At 35.7% G+C, this 25,636-nt stretch overlaps 1 protein-coding gene across 1 annotated transcript in view; it reads right to left on the bottom strand.

Moving 5' to 3' along the window:
- The window catches only part of FAR2 (fatty acyl-CoA reductase 2), a 55,951-nt gene that overhangs the window by 17,572 nt on the left and 12,743 nt on the right, over positions 1 to 25,636 (bottom strand). The window contains exons 2-7 of the mRNA XM_044678253.1: positions 17,381 to 17,556; positions 13,951 to 14,130; positions 7,198 to 7,375; positions 5,251 to 5,295; positions 4,678 to 4,796; positions 3,025 to 3,092 (exon numbers count right to left, since the gene is read on the bottom strand). Of these exons, the coding sequence (XP_044534188.1) occupies positions 3,025 to 3,092; positions 4,678 to 4,796; positions 5,251 to 5,295; positions 7,198 to 7,375; positions 13,951 to 14,130; positions 17,381 to 17,556 (766 nt within the window). The remainder of the gene's footprint in view (positions 1 to 3,024; positions 3,093 to 4,677; positions 4,797 to 5,250; positions 5,296 to 7,197; positions 7,376 to 13,950; positions 14,131 to 17,380; positions 17,557 to 25,636) is intronic.

Raw genomic sequence — 25,636 nt, 5'->3', positions numbered from 1 at the left:
CTGGAAAGTTTCTTGTTGATAGATTTTGATTGGGACTTGAAGGAATCTAGGAAAGTCAGTGAGTAGGAGGAGAGCATTGGGAATAGCCAGTGGAAATGCTTAGTTGGGAGATGGGGTGCTGAGTGTGAAGAACAGCAAAGTCAAATACAAAACAAGGAAAGGCAAACTTAAGACCTGGGAACAATTTTTCTGTAGTTTATATTGTATTAATAGAAGAAAGAAAAGGGAGAGAAGAGGAAACACACCAGGAAAGAATGAAGAAGAAGAGTGAGGCAATTACTATTTCTCTTAACTCAAACATCAAATACATCAAGAGAAGTCTATATAGGCATGAAGGCAGTAGAGAAGGGAAGCTGGAATTTCATGAACCTCACTGTTATCTGAATTAAACCAAAGAAGATAGAAAACACACTCAATACTCAAATAGGTTTGATCAAATGCTTTTTCATAACTCTCAAAAGCATAATGGGATCTTCTATTTTTTATATCTTTCAGCCAATTGTGAATTGATAAAGGTGTGATCCATTATAGAATGAAAAGTCTACTTTTTCCTTACTAACATGCTTATTAAGAATGCTCTCAAGATGAGAGCAGATGATTATTTGGATGAAGATTTTTGTACAGATGGAAAAATAAACATATTTGTCAATAGTTGCCTATATATATTTTATATGGATATATTTATATATAAATCTGAAAGCTCTGGATTAAGTCTTTGACATTTCTATTGAATGTGAGGTTTCTTTCAAATCGGTTGCAAAGAGGACCTTCAAACAATGGCTGCAAGTTCAAATGAATATATAAATGTGTATATAAATGTATATACATTATATTCAAGTAGTGACTGCAGATGTGTGTGTATGTATGTATTGTGGATAGGAACACAACCCCTGATCACATATTACTGTCCTCTATTACATACACCCATAAAAGTAGTTGTTTAATGTAATTAACACACACACACACATACACACACACACGCACGCACGCACGCACGCACGCACGCACAAGCACAAATATTCTGATCCATTGATCAATGACCAACCAGAGGACCATCATACTTATTTCCTGATAAAGAGATAAAAGACAAACATTTTTTCATAAGGTGATGGTGAGGGTTTGTTTTGCCCAACTATACTTATTACAAGGGGTGTGGCTTTTTCATTCATTTGTTAATGGGGAAAAGTTTGGAGGGAAAAAGGAGCCATTGTGATATCAAAAAAAAAAAAAGGTGATTGTTCCATTTACAAAAATGCATAGAAGAGAAAAGAAGTAAATATAATTAGGACAATTAAAAAATAATTTGAGAATGTGTTACATTTTTTTTGGAAAAGCAAGTGGTAAGAAATGGAGGTTCCTGGTTTTACATATTGTTGTGTTATTAAACAATAAAATAAGTAAAGCTCCTAGGAGTCATTCAGGTTTCAACATTGCACATATATCTTTAAGGTTCCCAAAATGTTTGTCTATTACTAGGTATGAGTTTAATTTTATTAGAAAGTCCAAAACTAAGAAATACTCGGGGATTCCCCACAAACCAGTCAGAAATGTGTGAAGGGAAGTGGGTCAAAGGTTCAACACTTTCACTTTGTAGTTCTCTAGCATAGGAACCAACCAAAGCACTGAGGAAGTACTCTTTACTGGGCCTCATGGTTCACATTACTTCTCTCTAATTCTCTATCATATTCCTCACAATAAATGTTCCAAATCTTTTCTCTTCAAGCCTCCCAAACTACCCTTTTCTCTACCTTGTCACCCTGTCAGTAAAGGACCTCATTCCATCCTTTACTGTGAAAAAGAACCATTTGCCATGAATTTCCTCTTATTTAATTTAATGCATTAGCTACATCTCAAAACACCTTGAAATCATCCCTTATTCTTTCCTCATAGTCTGGTACATAGTGAGGTGGTGCAAAATAGAGATAGAGGTAGAGAACTGGGCCTTAAGTTAGAAAGACCCGAGTTCCCTTAACTAGCTGTGCCCCTGGACAAATCACTATTTGTCTCAGTTCTTCACATGTAAAATGGGGACACACTAGAGAAGGAAATGGCAAACCATTCACTGGAGTAATGACTGAACAACGAAAGGCTAGTCTTACATGTTATTTGCTCCCATCCCTTATTTTTCTCCAGAAGGTTGTCTCCACAATTGCTTTCTTTCTCTCTTTAATATTCAGTGGCTCTCCATGTGGCCGACAAATCCTTAGTGGTCCCCCTATCCTTAAAAAACCCTTTACTTGACTCTACCATGCCTATCTCTCTGTATCTTTCCTTTCTTTGATAGCTAAAGCCCTAGGAAAAAAAGCTGTCTTTTGCAATCTGGTTTCTAGGCTTATTACTTAATTCAAATTCCTCTCTGTGAAGTTACCAGTGATCTCTTTTCATTGCCAAATATGACCTTTTCTAAATTTTTATGCTTCTTGACCTCCACATTTGATACTATTAACCCACCTCTCATATACTTTTTCTTTTCTGAGATTTTGTGACACTACTCCCTGTCTGACTACTCCTCCTTAGGCTCCTTAGATGGATCATAATTCATATCATGCCTTCTAACTGTCTTACTCCAAAGAGTCTGTCCTTGACTCTCTTCTCTCTCTTGCTGACCTCTTAAATTCCCAAGAGTCTGATTAGCATGTCTAAATAGATAACTTAATGATAATCTTTTATCCAGCCATAATCACTCCTGAGTGCTAATCTTGCAATATCAACTCTAATAGTCATTAAATTGTGCTCTTTAAGCACTACACCTTTTGCATATTTCCTAGTAGTAATATCCATTCTTACAGACTCCCGAATTAAAAACACAAGAAAAGAGAATAATGAAAAACATGAAATGACACAAAATATAGAATTCAGCTGATTGAGAAGAGAGAGGAAACTAACTCAATCCAGTTTCATTGGGTCAAGGTCAGGAGATCTAAATCAGTCTAGTGTCTGGAGTATAACATGACTACTCAGACAAAATAAAAGTATATTGAAATTGTTTGTTCCAAGTGACATATACTATTGTAGAAAGCTTACCCAGGTCTATCCATGAGCAAGGATTGAGACTTCCACTTGTGCAGTGGTAGATTAAAATAGATTTTGGTCTGGAAAATAAGAGGAAAGTTAGGTAAGTGTAGCTTTGTAGAGAAGAAGATAAAATTATGTCTCAGGAAAGCAGCTATTATTTAATAATAGGTAATGATTTTGAGTACCTTGGGGTTTCCTATAAAAACCTGGACCATTCTCATTTTCTGCTTATACTTTAGGATTTATTTTGCTAAATGAATTAGCAAAATCAAGCTGAGCTGAGAGAGTTTAGAGGTCAAACATATGATGACAACTCATGTCAGGTTTCTGGGGGTACAAGATATATCATGGAGATGAAAACTTGTATAGTCTACAAGTAACTCTTTGGACATATTTGCAGAGCAAACAGTTAGGCAGTGTTTTTTTCTTAATGCAATTAAGATATGTCGGATTAGGGGGAAAAAAATCTAAACATTTGACTCCACATAGTAAATGACATTCTACTAATTATTATGAAATTATCCCCTATAAATGAAAAATTGGAGCTATTTGCCATGAACTTTCACCTTTCCCATTTTCTTCATATTCTATCACTTGTATGTTTTCTGCCACTTTCTTCTCCTTTATTCCTGTCTCACATGATGAAGTGGCCTTACTCCTCAATGAGCCTAAGTCTTCTGTTTGTTCAAGGAAGCCCACTCCATCCTGTTTTCTCCAAAAGACTGTCCCCTCAGTCATCCCCTCTCTTTCACTTATTTTCTGAAATCTTCCTGCTCACCATTTTTTATAGCACAATAGTATTCAATCACATTTATATACTGTAACTTGTTTAACCATTCCCCTATTCAGAGAAATCCCTGCAATTTCCAATTCTTCTGCCAATTGTTCTCCAGAATGGTTGGATCACTTCAAACAGCTTCCAATTGTGCATTAGTGTCCCAATTTTCTCATATCCCCTCCCATATTTATAATTTTCCTTTTGTGTCATAGCCAGTCTGACAGGTATGAGGTGGTACCTCAGAGTTGTTTTAATGTGCATTTCTGAAATTAATAGTGATTTAGAGAATTTTTCCATATTTTTCATGATTATAGATAGCTTTAGTTACTTTGACTGAAAACTGTCTTTGATCATTAGTCATTTCCTTTGATCATTAGTCAATTAGGGAAATATTTATATTCTTATATTTTGCTTGATTTTCTATATATTTGAGAAATGAGGCCTTGCATTTATAGCTGTGCTTAAAAATTGTGTGGACTTATACAAATCTCATAACCCCTCTTTGAGGCTCAGTTTTTTTCATTGTTAAAACTTGGTTAATATTAATAAAATTAAGCAAAGAAACCAATAAACAATTAATTAAATTATAATATTAATTACTTTCTAGTAAATAATTAATAAAAGTGGGAACAGTACTGTCAACTTTATGGGGTTATAGTAACAAGCAGAAACTGCAGGTTTTGTTAGAAAGCTTAAATATTTAATGAATAAAGCATTTATAAGGTACCCATATCCATATGGTATTATACTCAGTCCTTTAACATTAAGAAAGGTTTAATAAACACTTCTTAATTGAGATCTTCCATTAGAAAAATCTTTATTTTCATATATACTCAATACATTAATCTTACTTGTCACCAATATTACCAGAAATACATCCATACCTGTGAACTGCAGTGTGCCATCCTACTGCTAGGGTGAGGTTAATGACTAGATCCACTGGGACTACATCTGCCACAGCTCTTGGAGTGGCCTTTATGGCTCGGAGAAACCCTTTCCCAGTCTGCACAATGAACAAGAAAGAACATGATTACAGTCAGACTTTTCAGTAAATGATATAGCTCAAATATCTATATGTTCAATTTTTGAAGTCTCACTTGAATATTCTTTGGCCCTCTTGGGGACTGACTATTAAAGCATCCATTTGCTCATCAGATTACATCTAAACTTCTCATCCAGTGTAGAATGGTTGACAGTTTGAATGCTGAGGTTTGAACCTGGGTTTGAATCCTGCCATTGATACTTATTAGTTGTGTTATGGGCAATATCAAAGAAGAAGTTTCCACATCTATAAAATGGGGGCAATGACTTCCACAGACAGAGGCAATATGGTTTCAAAAATACTGGGGTTCAAATTCTGCTTCTGACACACACTTGTGTTGCAAATAAGAATGCTGCAAATAGGAACAGTCAGGAATGTTAATATAGGAATGTTATTGTTTCGTCTATATACATACCGCAATAATGAGTCCACTCGGTCCATTTAGGTTATCCACCCAACCCTGAAAAAGAAAGTTCTGCATTTTACACAGAGCATGCAAGATCTGTGAGATTTTTCTTTTTCTAAAAATAAACAATCTCAAAGCATGAACTAGCTTTGTCCAGTTCCTAACAAACCAGGGGGTTTAAAAATTCTATAAAATTGAATCTCAAATGATGTAGTTTTAATTATAGGCACTTGAGACAGTAGACAGAAAATTTGTCTTATGTGTACAGTGGCATTTTATGGGAGTTTAGTTCTAAAGGCTTTTTTCATCAAAATTACCCTTGATAATCCATTTAGTTGCCCATAAAATGCACTATGTTATTTTTAAGCAGCTGTAGTTAGAAAGGGGGTAGGGTAGCTTTAAAAGAGGGTGCTCTGCATCAGTAGATCTAATGGCGCTAAGACAATTATAGAAACAATTGAGTATAAGCTAACTTATTCACCAAAAGAATGGGCTAAACTAGGACTTCTATTCAAAAGAAAAAAAAACAGGTAATACTAGGTTGGCAGGAAAATTTGGGATTGGGGGAAAAATATTCTCAAAGGACCTTCACATATAAGTAAGATTATACTATAGAATAATACCCCATCACATAAAGGTTTCTTTTTCTTGTTATAAAGAAAGAGAGAATACAGGAAACCCAAAGGGAAGCACATCAGGGAAAGTTTAATTAACCAGTTGAGACTTTGCCACTTTCAGATAAAACTAAATGGAAAAACAAACAAGAAACAAACTGTAGGGTTTGTAAGTAGAAAAATCTAGCCTTACACTTGTTCCTGCAAGATGCCTGAACTATAGTAACTGTGCAAGAACTGAGACCAACTCAAGGAGCAGCAAATGTATGTCTCTCCTGTTCACTTCAGGACCTACACTCGTTGAAGGTAATGGCAGGGCATAATTTTTCTTTTCTTCTAGTCCATATCGTTAAATTTTCACATAAGTTTAAATGCCATATGATGCCATTCCACTGTTCTTAGTCTTTAGATGAATAGAAGACTTCAGTAAGTTATTTATACATATATTTTAAGGTGTGTTTTTCAATATCCCAAAGCAAAGCTCACTGCCACAGATCATGGAAACTTTCTTCTGAAACTCAAGGGAAGTAAATATATCACATTTCTGCTTCTAAATTGAAATTCCCCATATTATAATATTGGCAGGAAGCTGAAAGTTAAAAATGGATTATTAAACTTACTACATTCTTGGAACTGGTCCAGCTCTAGCTAAATATCTTTGAGTCACCCAGGACTACTTCAGCTAAGCACCTTATTCTTGTTGGCAATGATTCTATGTAATTCATATTGGGTTTAAGACAGACAAGAGGGAAGTGGGAAACATAGAGAACCAAGACAGGTAGAAGCCCGGATTCTTGTAGCTTTCCCACTAACTAACTGTGTTGGCTTTGGACAAATCAGCTAATCTTTTGTTCTTAGTTTCTTGAGACATGAAACCCGTATAGGTTGCAGTGGCCATAGAACATGAATGTAGGAATTGTACCTTTAGCATACTATAAAGTAATATACCAGGTATCAACATTCACATTCATTAGCATTAGTGATGTCTTCTTTATTTTACTTATTCTTTTGAATTTGAGGTTAGTGGCACAAAAAATAACCAGTGCCATCCTGGACAACCTAAATCCAAGATCTTTTGACTGGGGAAGGGATATCATAGGGGAGTTCATTTAAGCTTACCCTACTAAGACCATTGTCAGTATAGGTAGTGTCCTTCCCAGGGGATCCCCAGGCAAAATTTCTAAATGTATTCCCTGGGATTTTCTTTGAACTGTACCAGTATTCATCTCATAAGATCATCTCTGTTAGTTCCCTAAGATTGAACCCTGAGAGGAAAGAAGACTGTCAAAGTAAAGTGAGTCAGGAAGCAAAACTAGGTTGCTGAGGGAGTGGGAAAGCTTACTGGAAAAGGCTCTTGCCAACTAGCTCCAACGATGGATGGTCTTATGATGGCAATGTTTAAGTTCCCACTTTCTTGAAATACCACCATCTCTCCCAAGGCCTTGGTATATGTATAAGTGTTGGGCCGATTTTCAATCAACTTGGGTGTGATTTCTTCAATGATTGAATCATCTAACCATCTGGAGGGTAGAGAAAGGGAAAAGAATCCTATTGGTTTCTATTAAATGGGTCAGCAAGAAAATACAGGAAGTCAGCAGAGTAGGGATTGTTTTAAGGTTTGTGGTTTTTATTTTATTTTAATTAAAAATTTTTTTCCATAGTTACATGATTCATGTTGTCTCCTTCCCCTCTTCCTTTCCCCATTTTGGAGTTGACAAGTAATTCCACCGAGTTATACATGTATTATGACTCAAAGCCTATTTCCATATTATCCATTTTTGTAATAATCTTTTAAAACTAAAATCACAAATCATATATCTATATAAACAAGTGATAAATCATGTTTTCTGCTGCATTTCTACTCCAACAGTTCTTTCTCTAACTTTGGATACCATTCTTTCTTGTAAGTCTCTTAGAATTGTCCTGGATCATTGCATTGCTCTTAGTAGCAAAGTCTATTATATTTGATCATTCCACAATGTTTAAGTTACTGTGCATAATGTTCTCCTGTTTCTGATTATTTTACTCTGCATCAGTTCATGGAGGTCTTTCCAGGTCTTAAAGAAATCAACTGGTCCAATGCAACTATCAACAATTTGGAAATAGGTCTTGATCAATGACACATGTTAAAATCAGTGGAAATGCACATCAGCTATGGGGGGAGGGGAGTCGGGGGGTGAAGGGGAAAGTAAGAGCATGAATCATGTAACCATGTTAACTTTTCTAAAAGATAAAAATTATTAAATGGAAAAAAAAAGAAATCAACTGGTTCATCATTCCTTATAGCACAATAGTATTCCATCACCATCATATACCACAGTTTGTTTGGCTATTCCCCATTTGAGGGACATCCTCTCATTTTCCAATTTTTTTGCCACCACAAAAAAAGCACAGGTATGAATATTTTTGTACAAACAGATCCAGCCCCATTTTTTATCTCTTTGGGATATAATGGTATTGCTGTATCAAAGGGCATGCATTCTTTTAAAGCCCTTTGGGCATAATTACAAATTGCCTTCCAGAATAGTCAATCGCAACCACACCAGCAATGCATTAGTATCCCAATTTTGCCACATCCCCTCCAATATTTATTATTTTCCTTTACTGTCATATTGGCCAATCTGCTAGGTGTGAGGTGGTACTTCAAAGTTGTTTCAATTTGCATTTCTTTAATCAGGAGAGATTTAGAACATTTTTTTTCATATGATTATTGATAGTTTTGATCCTTTCATCTGAAAACTGTCTATTCCTATCCCTTAACCATTTGTCAGTTGGGGAATGATATGATTTCTTATAGATTTGACTTAGTTCTTTATATATTTGAGAAATTAGACCTTTAATTTTTTTATTTAAGTATTTTTCCATGGTTACATGATTCATGTTCCTTCCCTTCCCTTTTTTTTCTCCCCCCCTCCCAGAGCTGACAGGTAATTTCACTGGGTTATTCATGTATTATTAATCAATACCTATTTCCATATTATTCATTTTTGTAATAATCTTTTAAAAACCAAAACCCCATATCTAATACCCATATATATAAACAAGTGAAAAATCAAATGTCTTCCTTCTGTGTTTATACTTCCAAAGTTCTTTCTCTCAATGTGGATAGCATTCTTTCTCGTAATTCTCCTGGGATCATCCTGTATCAGTAGCAAAGTCGATTACATATGACTGTCCCACCATGTTTCAGCCTCTGTGTACAATGTTCTCCTGGTTCTGTTCATTTCACTCTGCATCAGTTTGTGGAGGTCTTTCCAACTTGTGTGGAAATAAAGCATTTTATCGTTCCTTGTTGCATGGTAGTATTCCATCACCATCATATACTACAATTTGTTCAGCCACTCCCCAGTCGAGGGATACCCCCTCATTTTCCAGTTTTTTGCTACCACAAAAAGCGTGGCTATGCATATTTTTGTACAAACATTTTTCATTATTATCTCTTTAGGGTACAAAAATAGTAATGGAGGGTGGCCTAGCAGAACCAGTTCTTAAACTGTACTACAAAGCAGTGATCATCAAAACAATATGGTACAGGCTAAGAGATAGAAGGATAGATCAGTAGGGGTAAATGTCCTCAGTAAGCTAGTGTTTGATAAACCCAAAGATCCCAGCTTTTGTAATAAGAACTTGCTATTTGACAAAAACTGCTGGGAAAATTGGAAAACAGTATGGGAAAAATTAGGTTTAGATCAACATCTTACACCCTATACCAAGATAAATTCAAAATGGGTAAATGACTTAATATAAACAGGGAAATCATAAATAAATTAGGTGAACATAGAATAGTATACCTGACAGATCTATGGGAAAGGAAGGAATTTAAGACCAAGCAAGAGATAGAGAACATTACAAAATGTAAAATGAATAATTTTGATTATATTAAATTAAAAAGGGTTTGTACAAACAAAACCAATACAACCAAAATTAGAAGGGAAGCAACAAACTGGGGAAAAATTTTATAACAAAATTCTCTGACAGAGGTCTAATTTCACAAATATATAAGGAACTAAGTCAAATGTATACGAAATCAAGCCATTCCCCAATTGACAAATGGTTAAAGGATATGAACACACAGTTTTCAGATGAAGAAATCAAAACTATCAATAATCACATGAAAAAAGTGTTTTAAATCCCTCTTAATTAACAAAATGCAAATCAAAGCAACTCTGAAGTACCACCTCACATCTAGCCACTATGAAAGCAAAGGAAAATAATAGAAGTTGGAGAGGATGCGGCAAAATTGGGATTCTAATACTTTGCTGATGGAGTTGTGAATTGATCCAACTATTCTGGAAGGCAATTTGGAATTATACCCAAAGGGCTTTAAAAGAATGCATGCCCTTTGATTTAAATGTTTTCTAAACTTTTCCCATACTCTTTTCCAATTTTTCCAGCAGTTGTTTGTTTGTTTGTTTGTTTTTTGGTCAAATACTGAGTTCTTATCCCCAAAGCTGGTATCTTTGGGTTTATCAAACACTAGATTGCCGAGGTCATTTACTCCTTAGTGTATTGAGCCATCCTTCTATTAGCCTATACCAGATTGTTTTGATGATCACTGCTTTATAGTAGTTTAAGACAGTGATAGCAAATGTATGGCACACATGCAAAAGATGGTACACAAAGCACTCTCTGTGGGCACGTGTGCCATTCCTCCCCACCAGAGTTCATTACTAGAAAGGCAGAAGGACTTGGGCAGAGCTGTTCCCTTATGTCTTTCCCTGTGCTTGACAATATTTTTTCACATCACCCTCTCCTCTGCCCAGCAACCCAATGGGAGTGCACAGGGAGTTAGCTGGGTAGCTCACAGGTGGCAGAGCTGGAGGGGTGCAGAATGCTCATGCTACTCCCCTCCTCCTCTTCACCTGCACTGAAAATATTTTTTCGCTTCACCCACCCCTCTGCCCAGGAGCCCAATGGGAGCACTTTTTCCAGTGTGGGGTAAGGAAATCATGGGGTATGGCACTTGGTCTTCAGTGGGGTGAAGTTTCTGAGCCTGCTGCTTTTCCAGTCCTTACCCCAGTTAGGTTTCCATGCTCTGCCTGTGGGGGAGGGCACCGAGACAGCATGTGGAATCCATGGTTTTTTGAAAGTCTCTATCTTATTGTACTTTGCTAATTGTTTTCTTTTATGATTTAATTTTGTTGTTTTAAGTTCATGTGCTAATCTGATCAATATCTTTCTGCTACACTGAATCATTTCAAGCGATTGTGTTTTTGACTATTATATAAATTCTGTTACATGATATTATGTGTACCCATGCTGGTACTAGAGCAAATATCATTGTAAAAATATAGTCTACTTACGCAAACCCTTTCATGAGATCACATGTTGCTTTTTATTCTATTTTGACATTGTATACAACCTTTGGAGAATTTAATGAGTTAAATATCTCAATTGATTTTAAGGAATTTTTAGAAGCTATTTTAGATATCTAATATTATTTGCTTGCCTCTGAGTTGTTTGTAACAAGAAATATGGGTCCATTGGTAGTTGAAGACATGTGCAATGGCACTATTTTATCCCCACTTCTGCATTTATAAAAATGTAATGAATGAGAAATCTGAAGTGATTTTCACTATTTAATTCTCTGCTCCACATGAAATGGGTGGGACATTTTGTTACAGTCCCATACCAGAGGGAGTGAGATGCCCAAGAGGCTTAATTAACCTGTAATGGGATATAATTAACCTGTAATGGGATAAAATCCAGGAGGTGTGAAGGATTTTCTCTGAAATATAGTAGCTTCGAAATAATTTTTTAATATTTGTAACCTTCAAAGTACTTATTCTACTTTCCCACCAGAAGGATCTAGACTTTTTGGTGATATTTTAGACCTAAAAAAGTTTTTTTTATCAGCTTTGTTGTTTTTTCTAGGCTCTGCCCTATTTTGGATGAAGGCAGTAATAAATTTGTTAAAAATATATCAGCCAAGGTTGAAATATTTGCTATACCTGTAGAATTTGTGACAAGTATAGATTTTTTAACTATCATACAGCAAGTGGCTATATAGAAACTCATGTGAATCCTGTATGATAGTGGGTTTATTTGCTATTGTCATTAAATGTGTTGTTGTAATTTTGGGGAAATTTGGTACTTCTTTGAATATGCATTATCTACTATATTACTGTTTTATAAATCTGCTATTTTGTAAAAGCCATTTGCACTCCCAGGAGTTCATGGCCAAGTTTTAAAAGAAATTGAATCTCATTTTTTGGGTGAGAAATCTTTCCCTGATTATAAGCTATATATTTTTGATTTTATAGTAATATAAGTTTAATATAAATATTATTAATATAAATTTGCTATAATACATACCCCAAAGCTTTAGACTATGGAAACCTGCCATTTATTGATAAATGTTATGGGACTGTGATTAATGTTTGTGTCTGATTTCAGGAGAAGGGAACAAAAAAGCCACTATACAGTGCAAGAAGCACAAGGTCAAGGAAACTAAACAATCCCAATGAGATTGATGAGAATCTGCATAATGCCTAGGAGCACAAAGTCAAAAAAAAAGACTGAACCAATCCAGGTAGAACTAATGAATTTTTACGCCAATACTAAAGGACTTGAACTAGTGTTTGGGGTTTGGGATCATAGCTGTTCTAACATATGTTAGAAGCCAGCATTCCCTGAGCCACATCCTATTCAAGTAGCGAAGGTTGGCTATCCTGGCTCCCCCTTATCCCTGAGAATGAGGGATATGACCAGGGAATGACACTTCCCTTTTACACAAAAATCTAGTCCTTTTTTTTTTTCCTCGCTTATAATATGGAAACTTTCTATAGTCCTGGCTACTGATTGGGTAAGTATGTAATTACATAAATCATTTCAATTGGGCCTTGATTCAAGGACCTGTTATAAGTTTATTTTTCCTTTACTTACATTTTTGCACATAAGACTTTGACATTTTATATTTCATCCATAAGTTATTTTTTCTCTTTTATTTGGATTTTTTGATGTTTTGGGGTTTCTGTTGATAATTGACTCATATACCCCCAAAACTCAGTTGATCCTTAAGCTGTATCCTTAGCTGATCTGGGTGTTTGTCATTATTCTCCTCAAGGGGGAATGTGTTATTATTCTCCTCAGGGGGGTATTATTATAATCTATAATGTAAAGTTTAAATTCTTTTGAGAGTAATTTCGGGGTAAGAAATTCGCTACTTCCCCAAATCCAGAAAGTGAACCATTTGGAGAAGGCACCATGAAGATGCTTGCAGAAACCAACACTGCATCAAGAAGATACACAATGAACTTTGGTGTGCAGTTGGTTGAACTGTGGGGGGTTGAATGCATTTGTTTTGAATGTACACTCTTATGCCAAAAGGGACTGCCCCCAACTGGCTTTTTATCAATATGCCTTGCAATCATTGGATCATTGGTTTTGTCCTTTTTTCTTTTTATCCCCAAATTACTGTAATTTAAAAGTTGGTTATGTTTATTAGATCTATCGGAGAGACTAGTCTTCCTCAGATCTCAGGGGGCAATGTGTTATTGGAAATTTTGGGGTCCTTGAACTACATTTCTCATGAGCCCACTGGCTTCCTGTCATTATGCAGTGATGTAGACAGAGGGATAAAACTAAGAGACTGGTTTATCACTTCCTCTTTGCTTCCTATCTACCATGGTGAGAGCTGGGAACAGTAGGGCTTTTAAAATGACTTATCTAGCATGGCACATGGCTTTAATTTCTAGAGACTACTAATAAATCTTTAAAAAAACATAATACTTTAAAAGTTATTTATATATTAATTTTATTTTTTACAATTGGAAAATGTAGAATTATTGCCATTTCTGATCTCAAAGTGCCTTGTGTGATCTTTGAAAGTTTAAGCTTTCTTTTGGAATTTTGCTCTTTTCCACTTCCCTTTCCTTACAACCACACATCCAAAATTATTTTTCCCTTCCTGAAATATGAGAGGCCAGTGGCACTGATAAAGTAGACAGAGCTAGCATCACAGTGAAGGGTATCTTACATTAGTCACATCATAGTCACACCCAGAGCGTTTGAGGAATAGGAGAAATTTCTGTAGAAAACTAGAATAGGTAAGATCATAATTAAGGTCATAAAGTCATAATTAGATCCAACTTACTCTACTGAGTCAATCAGTTTCTTGGGTTCCACAGAACATGGGTAGATAACTTCATCAATGTGCTTCAGGTTACAGTTTGCGTAGGCAGTGGAGAAATGGATAAAGACTTCGAGCTTTGGCATCTGGCTGGCCATTAACAGAAGCTGCTGAGTGGCAATGACATTGAGTTGCAAAGCATGTCTAGAGGATATCAGGTAGAAATAAAAACAAAGGAATTTTTATATTTCTGTAATGGTGGTTACTACAGTAGTTAACTTTTCTAAAAGCTTATGCTGACTGTACCTAGTAAATTCTTTCGATCATAGGAATGGTGATAGGGGCTGAAACCCTCTACCAACACCTCCTCTGCAAGACTTGCCTATAGCACTGAGAGGTTAAGTGAATTGCAGTTGAGTAACTGTTAGGGGGGAAAAATTGGACCCAGGCCTTCCTGGGTCCCAGCAAAGGTAGATCTCTATCCGTTGTGCAACACTGCCTTTCATAAAGCAGGTCATACTTAAAATATATAATATTTAATACTTGCATGATGATGCTATACTTAATGAACCTGATCCACTCCATGACGCACCATACTTAACAGTTTTATTTATAAGTAAGAAAGGGAAGGAAGATTTCCTACTGCTTTTGATATAAGTAGAACATGGAGCAAATCAGTGAAGTTCCCTGAAAATCAGACATCATGGAAATGGAAAACAGGCCCAAGGAAATGTAACATGTTTGTGTAAAGGGCAATGTAGATTGAATGTGTCTGGAGGAAGCTTTGAATCTAGAATTAAGTACTCAGACTTGGAGGGACCCTATAGGCCACCTAGTCCAATGTAGTAGTCACTTGCCTATAAAGTTCCCATCATTTAAATTAGTATTTTATTTGCTATCCATACATAACTTCTGTTAACATAGTCCCTCACTACAGCTAGATAATCATTCTTTCTTCCAAATGATTTGCTATCCCATTTTCTAGAGTAGTTATTCCAAAGCATTTTCATCTCTTCTCAAACCCTTTTCGATATTCCAATCTCTACCACAGATCTTGCTTTATATTTCACTTAAAATATCTAAGCCTTTCACCAACATTTTCCCTGTTTCTTTTCCTCTTTCTGTCATCTCATTCAAACATCTTCTCCTATTGCACTTTTCTTCATTCTAGCTTGGATAAAGAGGTGGCCTTTTTAACCACTCTAGATGAATTTGATTGCCTCCCCTCCTACTTCAATAGCATACTGCCTCCATTTTTACCCTTCTCCCTGTCTTCTATCTTGGGGCAAACCCTTCTTTATTGAACAAGCCTTTTAGATAGAAATTATATTCCAAGGCATTTCGAATGGTTTGGCAACAAAAAGCTACACAATGACTAGATGGTGAAATTTCTTAGATGGCATTTCCTAGTACTTGATATGCGAGATATGTCTATAAAGACATGATGCTGATTCTGTATATCATAATGGTAGCTGCTGGTTCATCCCTAATGGAGTGTTAGATAAATTACATAAAATTTGAGATCTGACATTTAATGTTCCTTTGTCACAAGGTAAAAATAGCTGTGGTACTTCCCTTTCAGGACTGTTGTAAGGTTCAGCTGAGTAATGTATGGATAAAAGTGCTTTGCAAACCTTACAGTACTATGGAAGTATGAAATATTATTATTTCTGTGTTTAATCTAGAACCATTCGATTCAATTTAGCAAACAAAAATCCTGGAAAATAATTTGTAATGAATTAAAAGCAGTGGTATGGATGCAGAGTAAACTCTTCTCGTACTGGATTGAAGTTCACAGAAGAATTTGTATGAATGGATTTCAAGGGATTGAAAAGCTGATCATAGTATAGTTTCATAAGTATTTTTTTTTCAAATGCACAACTTTACACTCAACTATTGTCCTAAAAGAAAAGATAGCTAGGTGTTCTTTCAGGCTTCTAGTTTCAGTCATAGAGTATAACCATCTTATTTCACAAATGAACATAGGGAGGTGAAGTGGCTCGCCCAACAGATTAGACTTACAGGACTGGGACTCAGATCAAGGCTTCCTGACTCCTGGCCAAGTGTATTCTTTCAGTTGTGCTACAAATCCAGGATTTAATCCCTCTAAGGCATATAGAACCTTTGTAGAGTCCACAGAATATATCCTTAAGGAAAAGTTTGCTATAGGATGCTTCCCAAATATTAAGTAGCAATACTTCCAAAGCTAAAACTTCTTTCCTCATTTTTTTTTCATCGAGCTGATTTTTTAGGAGAGAGTCAAAATCTAACCCATGTAAGAGAACTTGATGAGGAGACTGTTAGATGAGTTTGCTAATGAACCTGACCAAAGGTATAATATATACATATAGGTATAATTCCTACTTATAATAATGAGTGCATTTTAAGCCCAAAGGTTCACTTGCTTCCTGCCTCTTTAGCTTTAGGGAATTTTAGATGGAAAGTTCTTAGTTCAGGCACCATAGCTCCAAATGTCAAGTTGGGAAAGTTTTTAAAGTTTCGGCAAAAGTTGAATATCATTCTCTACCCGAAACATCTGGATAACAAAATAGCAGATTATGTTAAAGTATCTGTTAATAGTCAGGAATTAGGAGAAAGGGTTGGGGGAAAAGCTGACCTTTTCTTGAGATTTTCCATAGTCCAAGTCCTCAATATTTTTCTATTACAGCTCAATTCTCTTCTCTCTCTCCCTCCCTCTCTCTCTCTCTCTCTCTCTCTCTCTCTCTCTCTCTCTCTCTCTCTCTCTCAATACTCTCAAAACTGAACACAATCTCTTTTTTCCTCCACTTTGGAGATAACTTCTTCTTTTAATATATATTCTCAGAGAGACAACATATACACAGCACTTTGCAAACCTTAAAAGCACTTTGCAAAAACTAGGTAACTGTTATTCATGGTACAATTTAGTGTCTCACAAAATAGCTTTGGTTGATTCAATGAGGAGTATAGATCTTGGCCACAACAGACTATGACTGATGTAATAAAAAATTATTCCTACCTAAGACAGGGCACCAGAGAAGATGGGGCATCAACCCAACTCTTACATTTATGAAATGGATTAGGATGATTAGAATTTCTAATGACATGACTTGATGAAAGTTGCTTCTTCACCTTGAGGAAAGTGTTCTAATTTGTTCCTTCACTCTGACTTAAATGATGATGATTTAAATCACAAGTATTAGCAAATGGGTGCCTAAGAAAAACACTACACCAAATGACCAGTTCCTTGGGCTTAACACAACTGTGGAACAAAACAAATGTCACTGCCACTAGCTAAACCTTTAGGGGCTTTGTTTTGTTTTTGTTTTAATATAGAAGCCTGGTTCTAGGCCTGATTGCTAGATCATATCAGATTTTGTTGGATTAGATGGCTTTGTCCAGACATTTAGACTTTTTGGACATGATTTTCTATTCTGAATCACCAGTTGCTAAAAAGAAAAAAATAGGAACATACCTTAGTGGGTCATCGAAGCGAACTGTAGCAGCACAGTGAAAAATGATATTGGTGTGGTCCAGGAGTTCCTCTAAGTCTTCCTTGCTAATGCCCAAATCTGGCTTTGTGAGATCTGCATAAATAGGTCTGATCTTCTCAAATATATTGGGGCAAATTTCTTTGGCCTTTTCAAAAAGCTGAAATACAGATGTAAATACATAGACTTCATCATTACTTAATTATTCCTTTTCACATTTTTGAATTAATTTTGTAAAATTGGTTAAGTTTCTCAACAAACCCAATAAAGGAAACTATAATCATTATTTTTTTAATAACCCTTGCCTTCTCCCTTGCAATCAATACTATGTATTGGTTCCAAGACAGAAGAGTGGTAAGGGCTAGGCAATGGGGGTAAAGTGACTTGCCCAGGGTCACACAGCTGGGAAGTGTCTGAGGCTGGATTTGAACCTAGGACCTCCCGTCTCTAGGCCTGGCTCTCAATCCACTACCCAGGTGCCCCCTGTCGTTATTTTCAAAAAGTTGTGTTTCGCTCATTTTCTATCCTTTTGTTCTAAACAAGGTAAAATAACTTTAAAAAATTATATATAATGTTTACCTTGACTGAAAAAGCTCAAAATGTATACCTTACTCATTGTATATCAGCATAGTGATATGACATTGACTCAAATTCCCTGATTACCCTCATAAAAAGCAACACCAATATACAGGATTCCTATGCAGCTCCTAATTGGGAATAGAAGAGTTCAAGGATGCAGCAGAAAGATTGCTGAATTTGGTGTCATAGGACCTGGGTTTGAGTTTTGGCTCTGCAACTTAATGACTTATATCACCTTGGCCAAGTCACTTAACCTCTCTGGCTTGTTTTCTCATACATAAAATGAAGGTGATGGATTGGATGACCTGGCAGGTCCTTTTAGGCTCTAAATTTTATGTCCTATGATCAGATTTATACGTCCTTGGACATGATATGATCCAAGCTAAGTGGGCTAACTTATCCCAGAATAGGCATGATAAGTAGATGAAGCAGTTGCAGTGAGAGGAAAGAACACTAGATCCAGAATCAGAGACAGGATCAGAATCAGACCTATGTTTAAATCCTAGTTCTGTCACTTATTTCCTGAGCAAATCTTTCGCTTTCCCTGGGCCTCCAAAGCAACCAGATGAAGGAGTCACGTCCCAGAGCTGACAATAACTTGGTATGTCACCATGAACAAGTCCTTTAACAACTGTTACCTCAGCTGCCTTGTATGTAAAATGAAGGGACTTGTGTAATTAGAATCTGTTACCCTAAAAACTACAATTCCCAGCACCCCCCTCTCCCCACGCTAAGTGCTGATGTAGCGAGGATATAAATTTGGTGTAGCCCTGCCTCTCGCTCTCCTCTTCCTGTTGAGGCTTTTCTGGAGTGTGCTTTTTAAACAGGCAAAGAGAACTTAGTCATGTGGTCTTAATTTTGTCAAATAATTAGGGTTTTTTACTTCTATTTCCCTTTTATTCCTTCTACTTCAAGTGATTATTAATAAACTTCATAAAATATAATTCTTGGTGTGTTGGAAATTAATTTAAATCTTAAGACTGAATTGGATATGATTAGATCAAATCTAATGGATTAAATGAACTCTCTCAAGTCTCTTCTAATTCTAACATCTTAGACATAATGCTGAAAGACAGTGGTCAGAAGACGTGTGTTTGAATCATAATTCTGCTACTTATTAACTCTGGCTTTCTGTAAGTGATCAGCTCTCTGAAACTCAGTTTATTCCTCTGTAAAACAGACATAGCATTAGTAATTATACTACACATTAAATGATGCATATAAAGTACTTTATCAACATTAAAGAATAATTTATTTATCTATTTAAAAAAAAATCCTTCCCTTCCATCTTAGAATCAATTCTGTGTATTAGTTCCAAGGCAAAAGAGCAATAAGGGCTAGACAATGAAGATTAAGGGATTTTCTCAGGGTCATACAGATAGAAAATGTCTGAGGCCAGATTTGAACCCAAGATCTATCTCCAGGTCTGGCTCTGAAACCACTAAGCCACCTAAAGGATTATTTAAATATAAGTTACAGTTAATTTAAGAAGAATACTGGCATGTTTTGTTCTCATTATTATTATGCATATGGAATTGTTATTATTCAGACTGAATGAATCCTTCTTCTCTTGCAAAAAAATTTTTGGTCAAGTTGCCAATATTTCCCAATGGATCCCTCCTTATTCCCTTAGTAGAAAGTCATCGATTAAAACAAAGAAAGAAAAGAAGACAGTCGAGAAAAACCAACCAAGATGTTGATGAAAGTTTGACATTTACTTAGTATTTTATAACCATACCCCCCTACCTTTTCAAAGAAAGTGGGGGGACTTCTCCTTTGTTCAACTATAACTATTCCTTTTTTAAAACTGGAATTCTCTTCAGTTTTGACATGGCAGCAGTTTCCAAAAGCTCTCTTGTTGAGAATGAGTAGTTAGAATGGGCCAAATTTTTTCTTCTAATTTATTTTTGAGCATGATGAACTATTCTTTTTATAGTGATAGTTACTTAAAGCCCAAAGGCAAGACAGAAAACCTGCCAAGTCAACAATAAAGTTAATTTAGAAGAATGAGAAAACTGGTTTCTCATTTCAAGAAATTGTCTCTACTGCTGCTCTACACTTAGTATGTTTAGCTTGCATTCTGATGACAGGAAACATTTGAAAAAAACATTAATATAGCACTTGGTATACTTCTCAGCAGATTACCACATCTTGAAGGCTGACTAAAATGCTGACCAATTTCTTGTCTCTTATGAGCCTAGACTTTTTTTCCCCCTGATGGCTCTTATATGTAGCCAATCTCTTCCTCCAGTGAAAGTTTCATTGCCAACAAAATGTACTTTTTTGACTTTGTATCATAATCATTTCCCATTCCCTTTCCATAATAAGGATTCCTCTGTGACTAAGAAAGATCATTAAACAAACTCATCTGATAGAGACCATGTCTGAAAATATGTACAATATTCTGACCTAGTAGTCTTTCACCTCTTGCTATGAAAGGGGATATGTTTTATTAGCTATTTTCCGTGGCCTTCATTGGCTTTGTTATTCAAGTTTAAATTCCTTTCAATGACTTTATTTACCTTGGTGAAGTCATTGTGAATATTGTTCACTTATTTGGGACTTAATCAGTTCATACTTCCTCTTTCTCTGACTTTTTCATGATATAATAATATCCTAGCAACTATTACTTGTACAATAATATCCCAATACATTTACACAGCATGGTTTTCTTTATCCATTCCTTCATCAATGGACACCCCCTTTGTTTCCAATCCTTTGCTAGCATAAAGTACTACTGTGACTATGTTGATAGATATTGGATCTTTGCTGCTGTATCATGTTTTGTAGCATATGCTCACCAGCCAAATCACTGGGTCAGTGGTGTGGATACCTTAGTTACTTTTGGTTCTGCTCAGATGTACCAATTTTCATTTTTCTTACTGAATTTAATTTTGTCTTCTTACTACCCTTCTCTGTCATACCAATGAAATTCTTATATCAGCCTTCATTCCTGTAATTTGGTCTCACCTTTAGTCTTACGGAAGAGGCTCTTAATTTTATCAGCTGTGATGATAAAGTAACATTGATAACAAAAATAGTCACCATGTAGGCCAAGACTGATTCTGTGACACTTTACCTTGCATAATCCCACAAGAGTTATACTGCAATATTGACAATAACCTCTTCCTTATGAATTAGGTCCCATAAATCTATAGAAATTTTTAAAATAATTTTCTTATTTATAAAATTTGAAAAGGAGCTTAGAGAAACATCAAAATCAACCAGTTCTAGTGCTCCTCAAAACAACTGTTTTTAGACCAGTCTTCATCATCCAGTGAAGCTACTGGTATGGAAAAGGGTCTATACTAACTGTCAAGTGACCACCATTCATAGGGCAGATGGGCTAGCCTAACCAAAGCTAGGGGAAGCCTGAGGGAGAAACAGGAGAGAGCATGTGCCAGACATGTTGAACAATAAATATGGCCTGACCAGCATCTCTCCACAGATCCCATTGGAAACACTGTAGGACCCTGATGCCACTGGACAAAAGTTCAAGTGTTTCCTGGTAAACATAGCAAAAATAGCTTTTATGTGTCATTTCTATTTGTGGTATATGAACCTTCACCAAGCTTTTAAAAATGTAAAGAAATTAGAGGCAGCTGAGTGGCTCAGTGGATTGAGAGCCAGGCCTAGAGATGAGAGGTCCTGGGTTCAAATCTAGCCTCAGACACTTCTTAGCTGTGTAATCCTGGGCAAGTCACTTGACCCCCATTGCCTACCCTGACCACTCTTCTGTCTTAGAACCAATACACACTATTGAGTCTAAGATGGAAGGTAAGGGTTAAAAAAAATGTAAAGAAGCTAAGAATCAGTCTCCAGACAGAGAAAAGTTTTCTTCTGTTGCTTGGTGCAACCATCAACCACTATGGACTATGTCAGTGATTTCAGTTTTCAAGTGATTTCAGACAATCATCAAGCATTTATTAAGTACATTACCTGTCTTGTTTCACATATTATCTATTGCAATTCATATTTTTTGACACAAGTCTGGTTTGGTTATTTTTGGTCATTTTTCTTCACTAAAGAGTTCTCTTGAAGTTAGTAGAAATAATCAACAACTTTAGCAAAGTTGCAGGATACAAAATAAATGCACATAAGTCATTAGCATTTCTATATATTTCCAACACATCACAGCAGCAAGAGTTAGAGAGAGAAATTCCATTTAAAATCACCCTAGACAATATAAAATACTTAGGAATCTATCTGCTAAGATAAACACAGGAATTATACGAACACAACTATGAAACCCTTTCCACACAATTAAAACTAGATCTAAACAATTGGAAAAACATTGATTACTCATGGGTAGGACGAGCTAACATAATAAAAATGACCATTCTACCCAAATTAATTTACTTATTCAGTGCTATACCTATCAAACTAGCAAAAAACTTTTTTACCAAATTAGAAAAAAGCTATAACAAAGTTTATTTGGAAGAACAAAAGATCAAGAATATCAAGGGAAATAATGAAAAAAAAATATCAAGGAAGGTGGCCTATCAGTACCAGATCTTAACTGTATAAAGCAGTAGTCAGCAAAACAATATGGTACTGGGGCAGCTGGGTAGCTTAATGGATTGAGAACAAGGCCTAGAGATGGGAGGTCCTAGGTTTGAATCTGACCTCAGGCACTTCCCAGCTGTGTGACCCTGGGCAAGTCACTTGACCCCCATTGCCTACCCTTACCACTCTTCTGCCTTGGAGTCAATAGTATTGACTCCAAGATAGAAGATAAGGGTTTAAAAAAAACAAAAACAAAAAAAACCAATATGGTACTGGCGAAGAGACAGAAGGGAGGATCAGTGAAATAGACTTGGGGTAAGCGACCTCAGCAAGACAGTCTATGATAAACCCAAAGAACCCAGCTTTGGGGACAAAAACCCACTATTTGACAAAAACTGCTGGGAAAACTGGAAAACAATATGGGAGATATTGGGTCTAGATCAACATCTCACATCCTATACCAAGATAAATTCAGAATGGGTGAATGATTTGAATATAAAGAAGGAAACTCTAAGTAAATTAGGTGAGCACAGAATAGTTTACTTGTCAGGTCTCTGGGAAAGGAAAGATTTTCAAACCAAGCAAGAGTTAGAAAAAATTTGAAAATGTAAAATAAATAATTTTGATTACATTAAACTAAAAAGGTTTTGTACAAACAAAACCAATGTTGCCAAAATTAGAAGGGAAGCAACAAATTGGGAAAAAAATATTTATAGCAAAAAAATCAGACAAAGGTCTAATTACTCAAATATATAAGGAGCTAAATCAATTGTATGAAGAAATCAAGCCATTCCCCAATGGATAAATGGGCAAGGGACATGAATAGGCAATTTGCAGGTAAAGAAATCAGAACTATCAACAAACACATAAAGTGTTCTAAATCTCTTATAATTAGAGAAATGCAAATCAAAACAACTCTGAGGTACCATCTCATACCTAGCAGATTAGCTAACATCACAGCAAAGGAAAGTGGTGAATGTTGGAGGGGATGTGGCAAAATTGGGACATTAATGTATTGCTGGTGGAGTTGTGAATTGATCCAACTATTCTGGATGACAATTTGGAACTATGCCCAAAGGGCTTTAAAAGACTGTCTGCCTTTTGATCCAGCCATACCACTGCTTGGTTCATACCTCACAGAGATAATAAAGAAAAAGACGTAAAAAAAAATATTTATAGCCACGCTCTTTGTGGTGGCAAAAAATTGGAAAAATGGGGGAATGCCCTTTGATTGGGGAATGGCTGAACAAATTGGGGTATCTGTTGATGATGGAATACTATTGTGCTGAAAGGAATAATGAACTGGAGGAATTCCATGTAAACTAGGATGACCTCCGGGAATTGATGCAGAGTGAAAGGAGCAGATCCAGGAGAACATTGTACACAGAGACTGATACACTGTGGTACAATCGAACATAACAGACTTTTCTACTAGCAGCAACACAAGGATCCAGAGCAAGGCTGAGGGATTTATGAGAAAGAAAACTAGTCACACTTAGAGAAAGAACTGTGGGAGTAGAAACACAGAAGAAAAACAATTGCTTGATGACATGGCCTGATGGGAATATTATTGGGGATGTAGACACTAAATAATAACTCTAGTCCAACTATCAATAATATGGAATTAGGTCTTAATCAACGATACATGTAAAACCCATGGAATTGTGTGTCAGCACCAGTGGTGGGGAGGTTGAAGGAGAGGGAAAGAACATGAAATATGTAACTATGGGAAATTCAAAATGAAAATTAAAATTAAAAAAAAAAGAGTTCTCTTGGGAAGAGAACACCAAGCAGAAATTTAAATTCCTATCAACTCAGTAGCTTTTATATTTTTCTGGTCTAGAAATTAGTGGAAGTAGATACATTTTCCACAAATATTTCCAGCTTTGCCAAAACCAAAGCAGACTTTTTACTACTAGAAAAATATTTCCTTTAAAAATTTAGATCTGTTTATTTCAGTATCCCTATTTCCCTATTTTCTTTCCTTCACAGTTTTTTAAACTTTTAGTATTCTTATAATTTCTTTTGAAATCAATTTTACTCCCATACTTTATTTTTCCACGCCTCAGAAATTAACCAAACTGTCAGAATGTGAATATAGACTTCAGGTATCATAATAGGAATTGGCCCATTTCCCTACAGATATGCAATCAGTAAATGGCTTTTTTCAAAAGATATTTTTGGACCAAAATATACTTTTCCATTAAGGGAACTCAAATGATAAAGATTTTATTCCAATAAATATACAAATTTCAAAGGAAATCTAATCATAAAAGTATTTTATTCCTATACATGTTTTAAAATAATAACATTAAAGATAAAAATTGGTTTTGAATAATTTGCTCCTTTAAGGCTTCAATTACCATAGCAACAAATATATGGGTACAAATGAAGGATATATTAACCTAAAGACCCTTCAGGGCAGAAAATAAAGGCATTAATATATGGAAACTGATACATATAACTCAGGCTTACACATCTCTTGAACTTTATATCATTTACACAGTGAAAGGAAAGAAATAATTCTTCCATTTTGTGTTTAAAACTTTGGGCCAATATTTAAACTATTTACTTATGAGTAGATGATATATCTTTTTTTTTCCCCATTAGCTGTGCCCTAGGTTGTTGACAGTAAAGCTAAGCTGGAAGAAGTCAGACTCTGGCATAGAAAACATCACATGCATATGTATGTATCATATATAATTTATGAAGCTAGATGTATGTATTTAGAGCACTGGACCTGAAGTCAGAAGGACCTGAATTCCAATCTTCAAATCCAGCCTCAGAAACTTACTATCTGTGTGACCTTGGGCAAGTCACTTAACCTCTATTTGCCTCAATTTCCTCCTCTGAAAATGGGGATGATTAAGTGTACTGACCTCCCAGGGTTGTTGATGGTTTGACTCTTAAGGCCAACCCTCTATAAAGTGCTTTGTAAATTTATAAAGTACTAGTTGTTTTATTGTTATTCTAAAGTTAAATGGAAATGGCTTTTTATTTCATTTAGATATCTGTATAAACATATATATATATATGTGTTAAACATAAACTTACTGACTGATTAATTGCTCAGTTTGAGTGACTGCTTAAGTTTTAATATACATTAATGCATTAGTGGCTTAGAGAGTTGGTCTTAAGAGTCCAGTTTAGGAGCT

This window comes from Gracilinanus agilis, chromosome 5, assembly GCF_016433145.1.
Source record: "Gracilinanus agilis isolate LMUSP501 chromosome 5, AgileGrace, whole genome shotgun sequence".
NCBI lineage: Eukaryota > Metazoa > Chordata > Mammalia > Didelphimorphia > Didelphidae > Gracilinanus > Gracilinanus agilis.
This window is presented reverse-complemented; position numbering and strand designations above follow the sequence as displayed.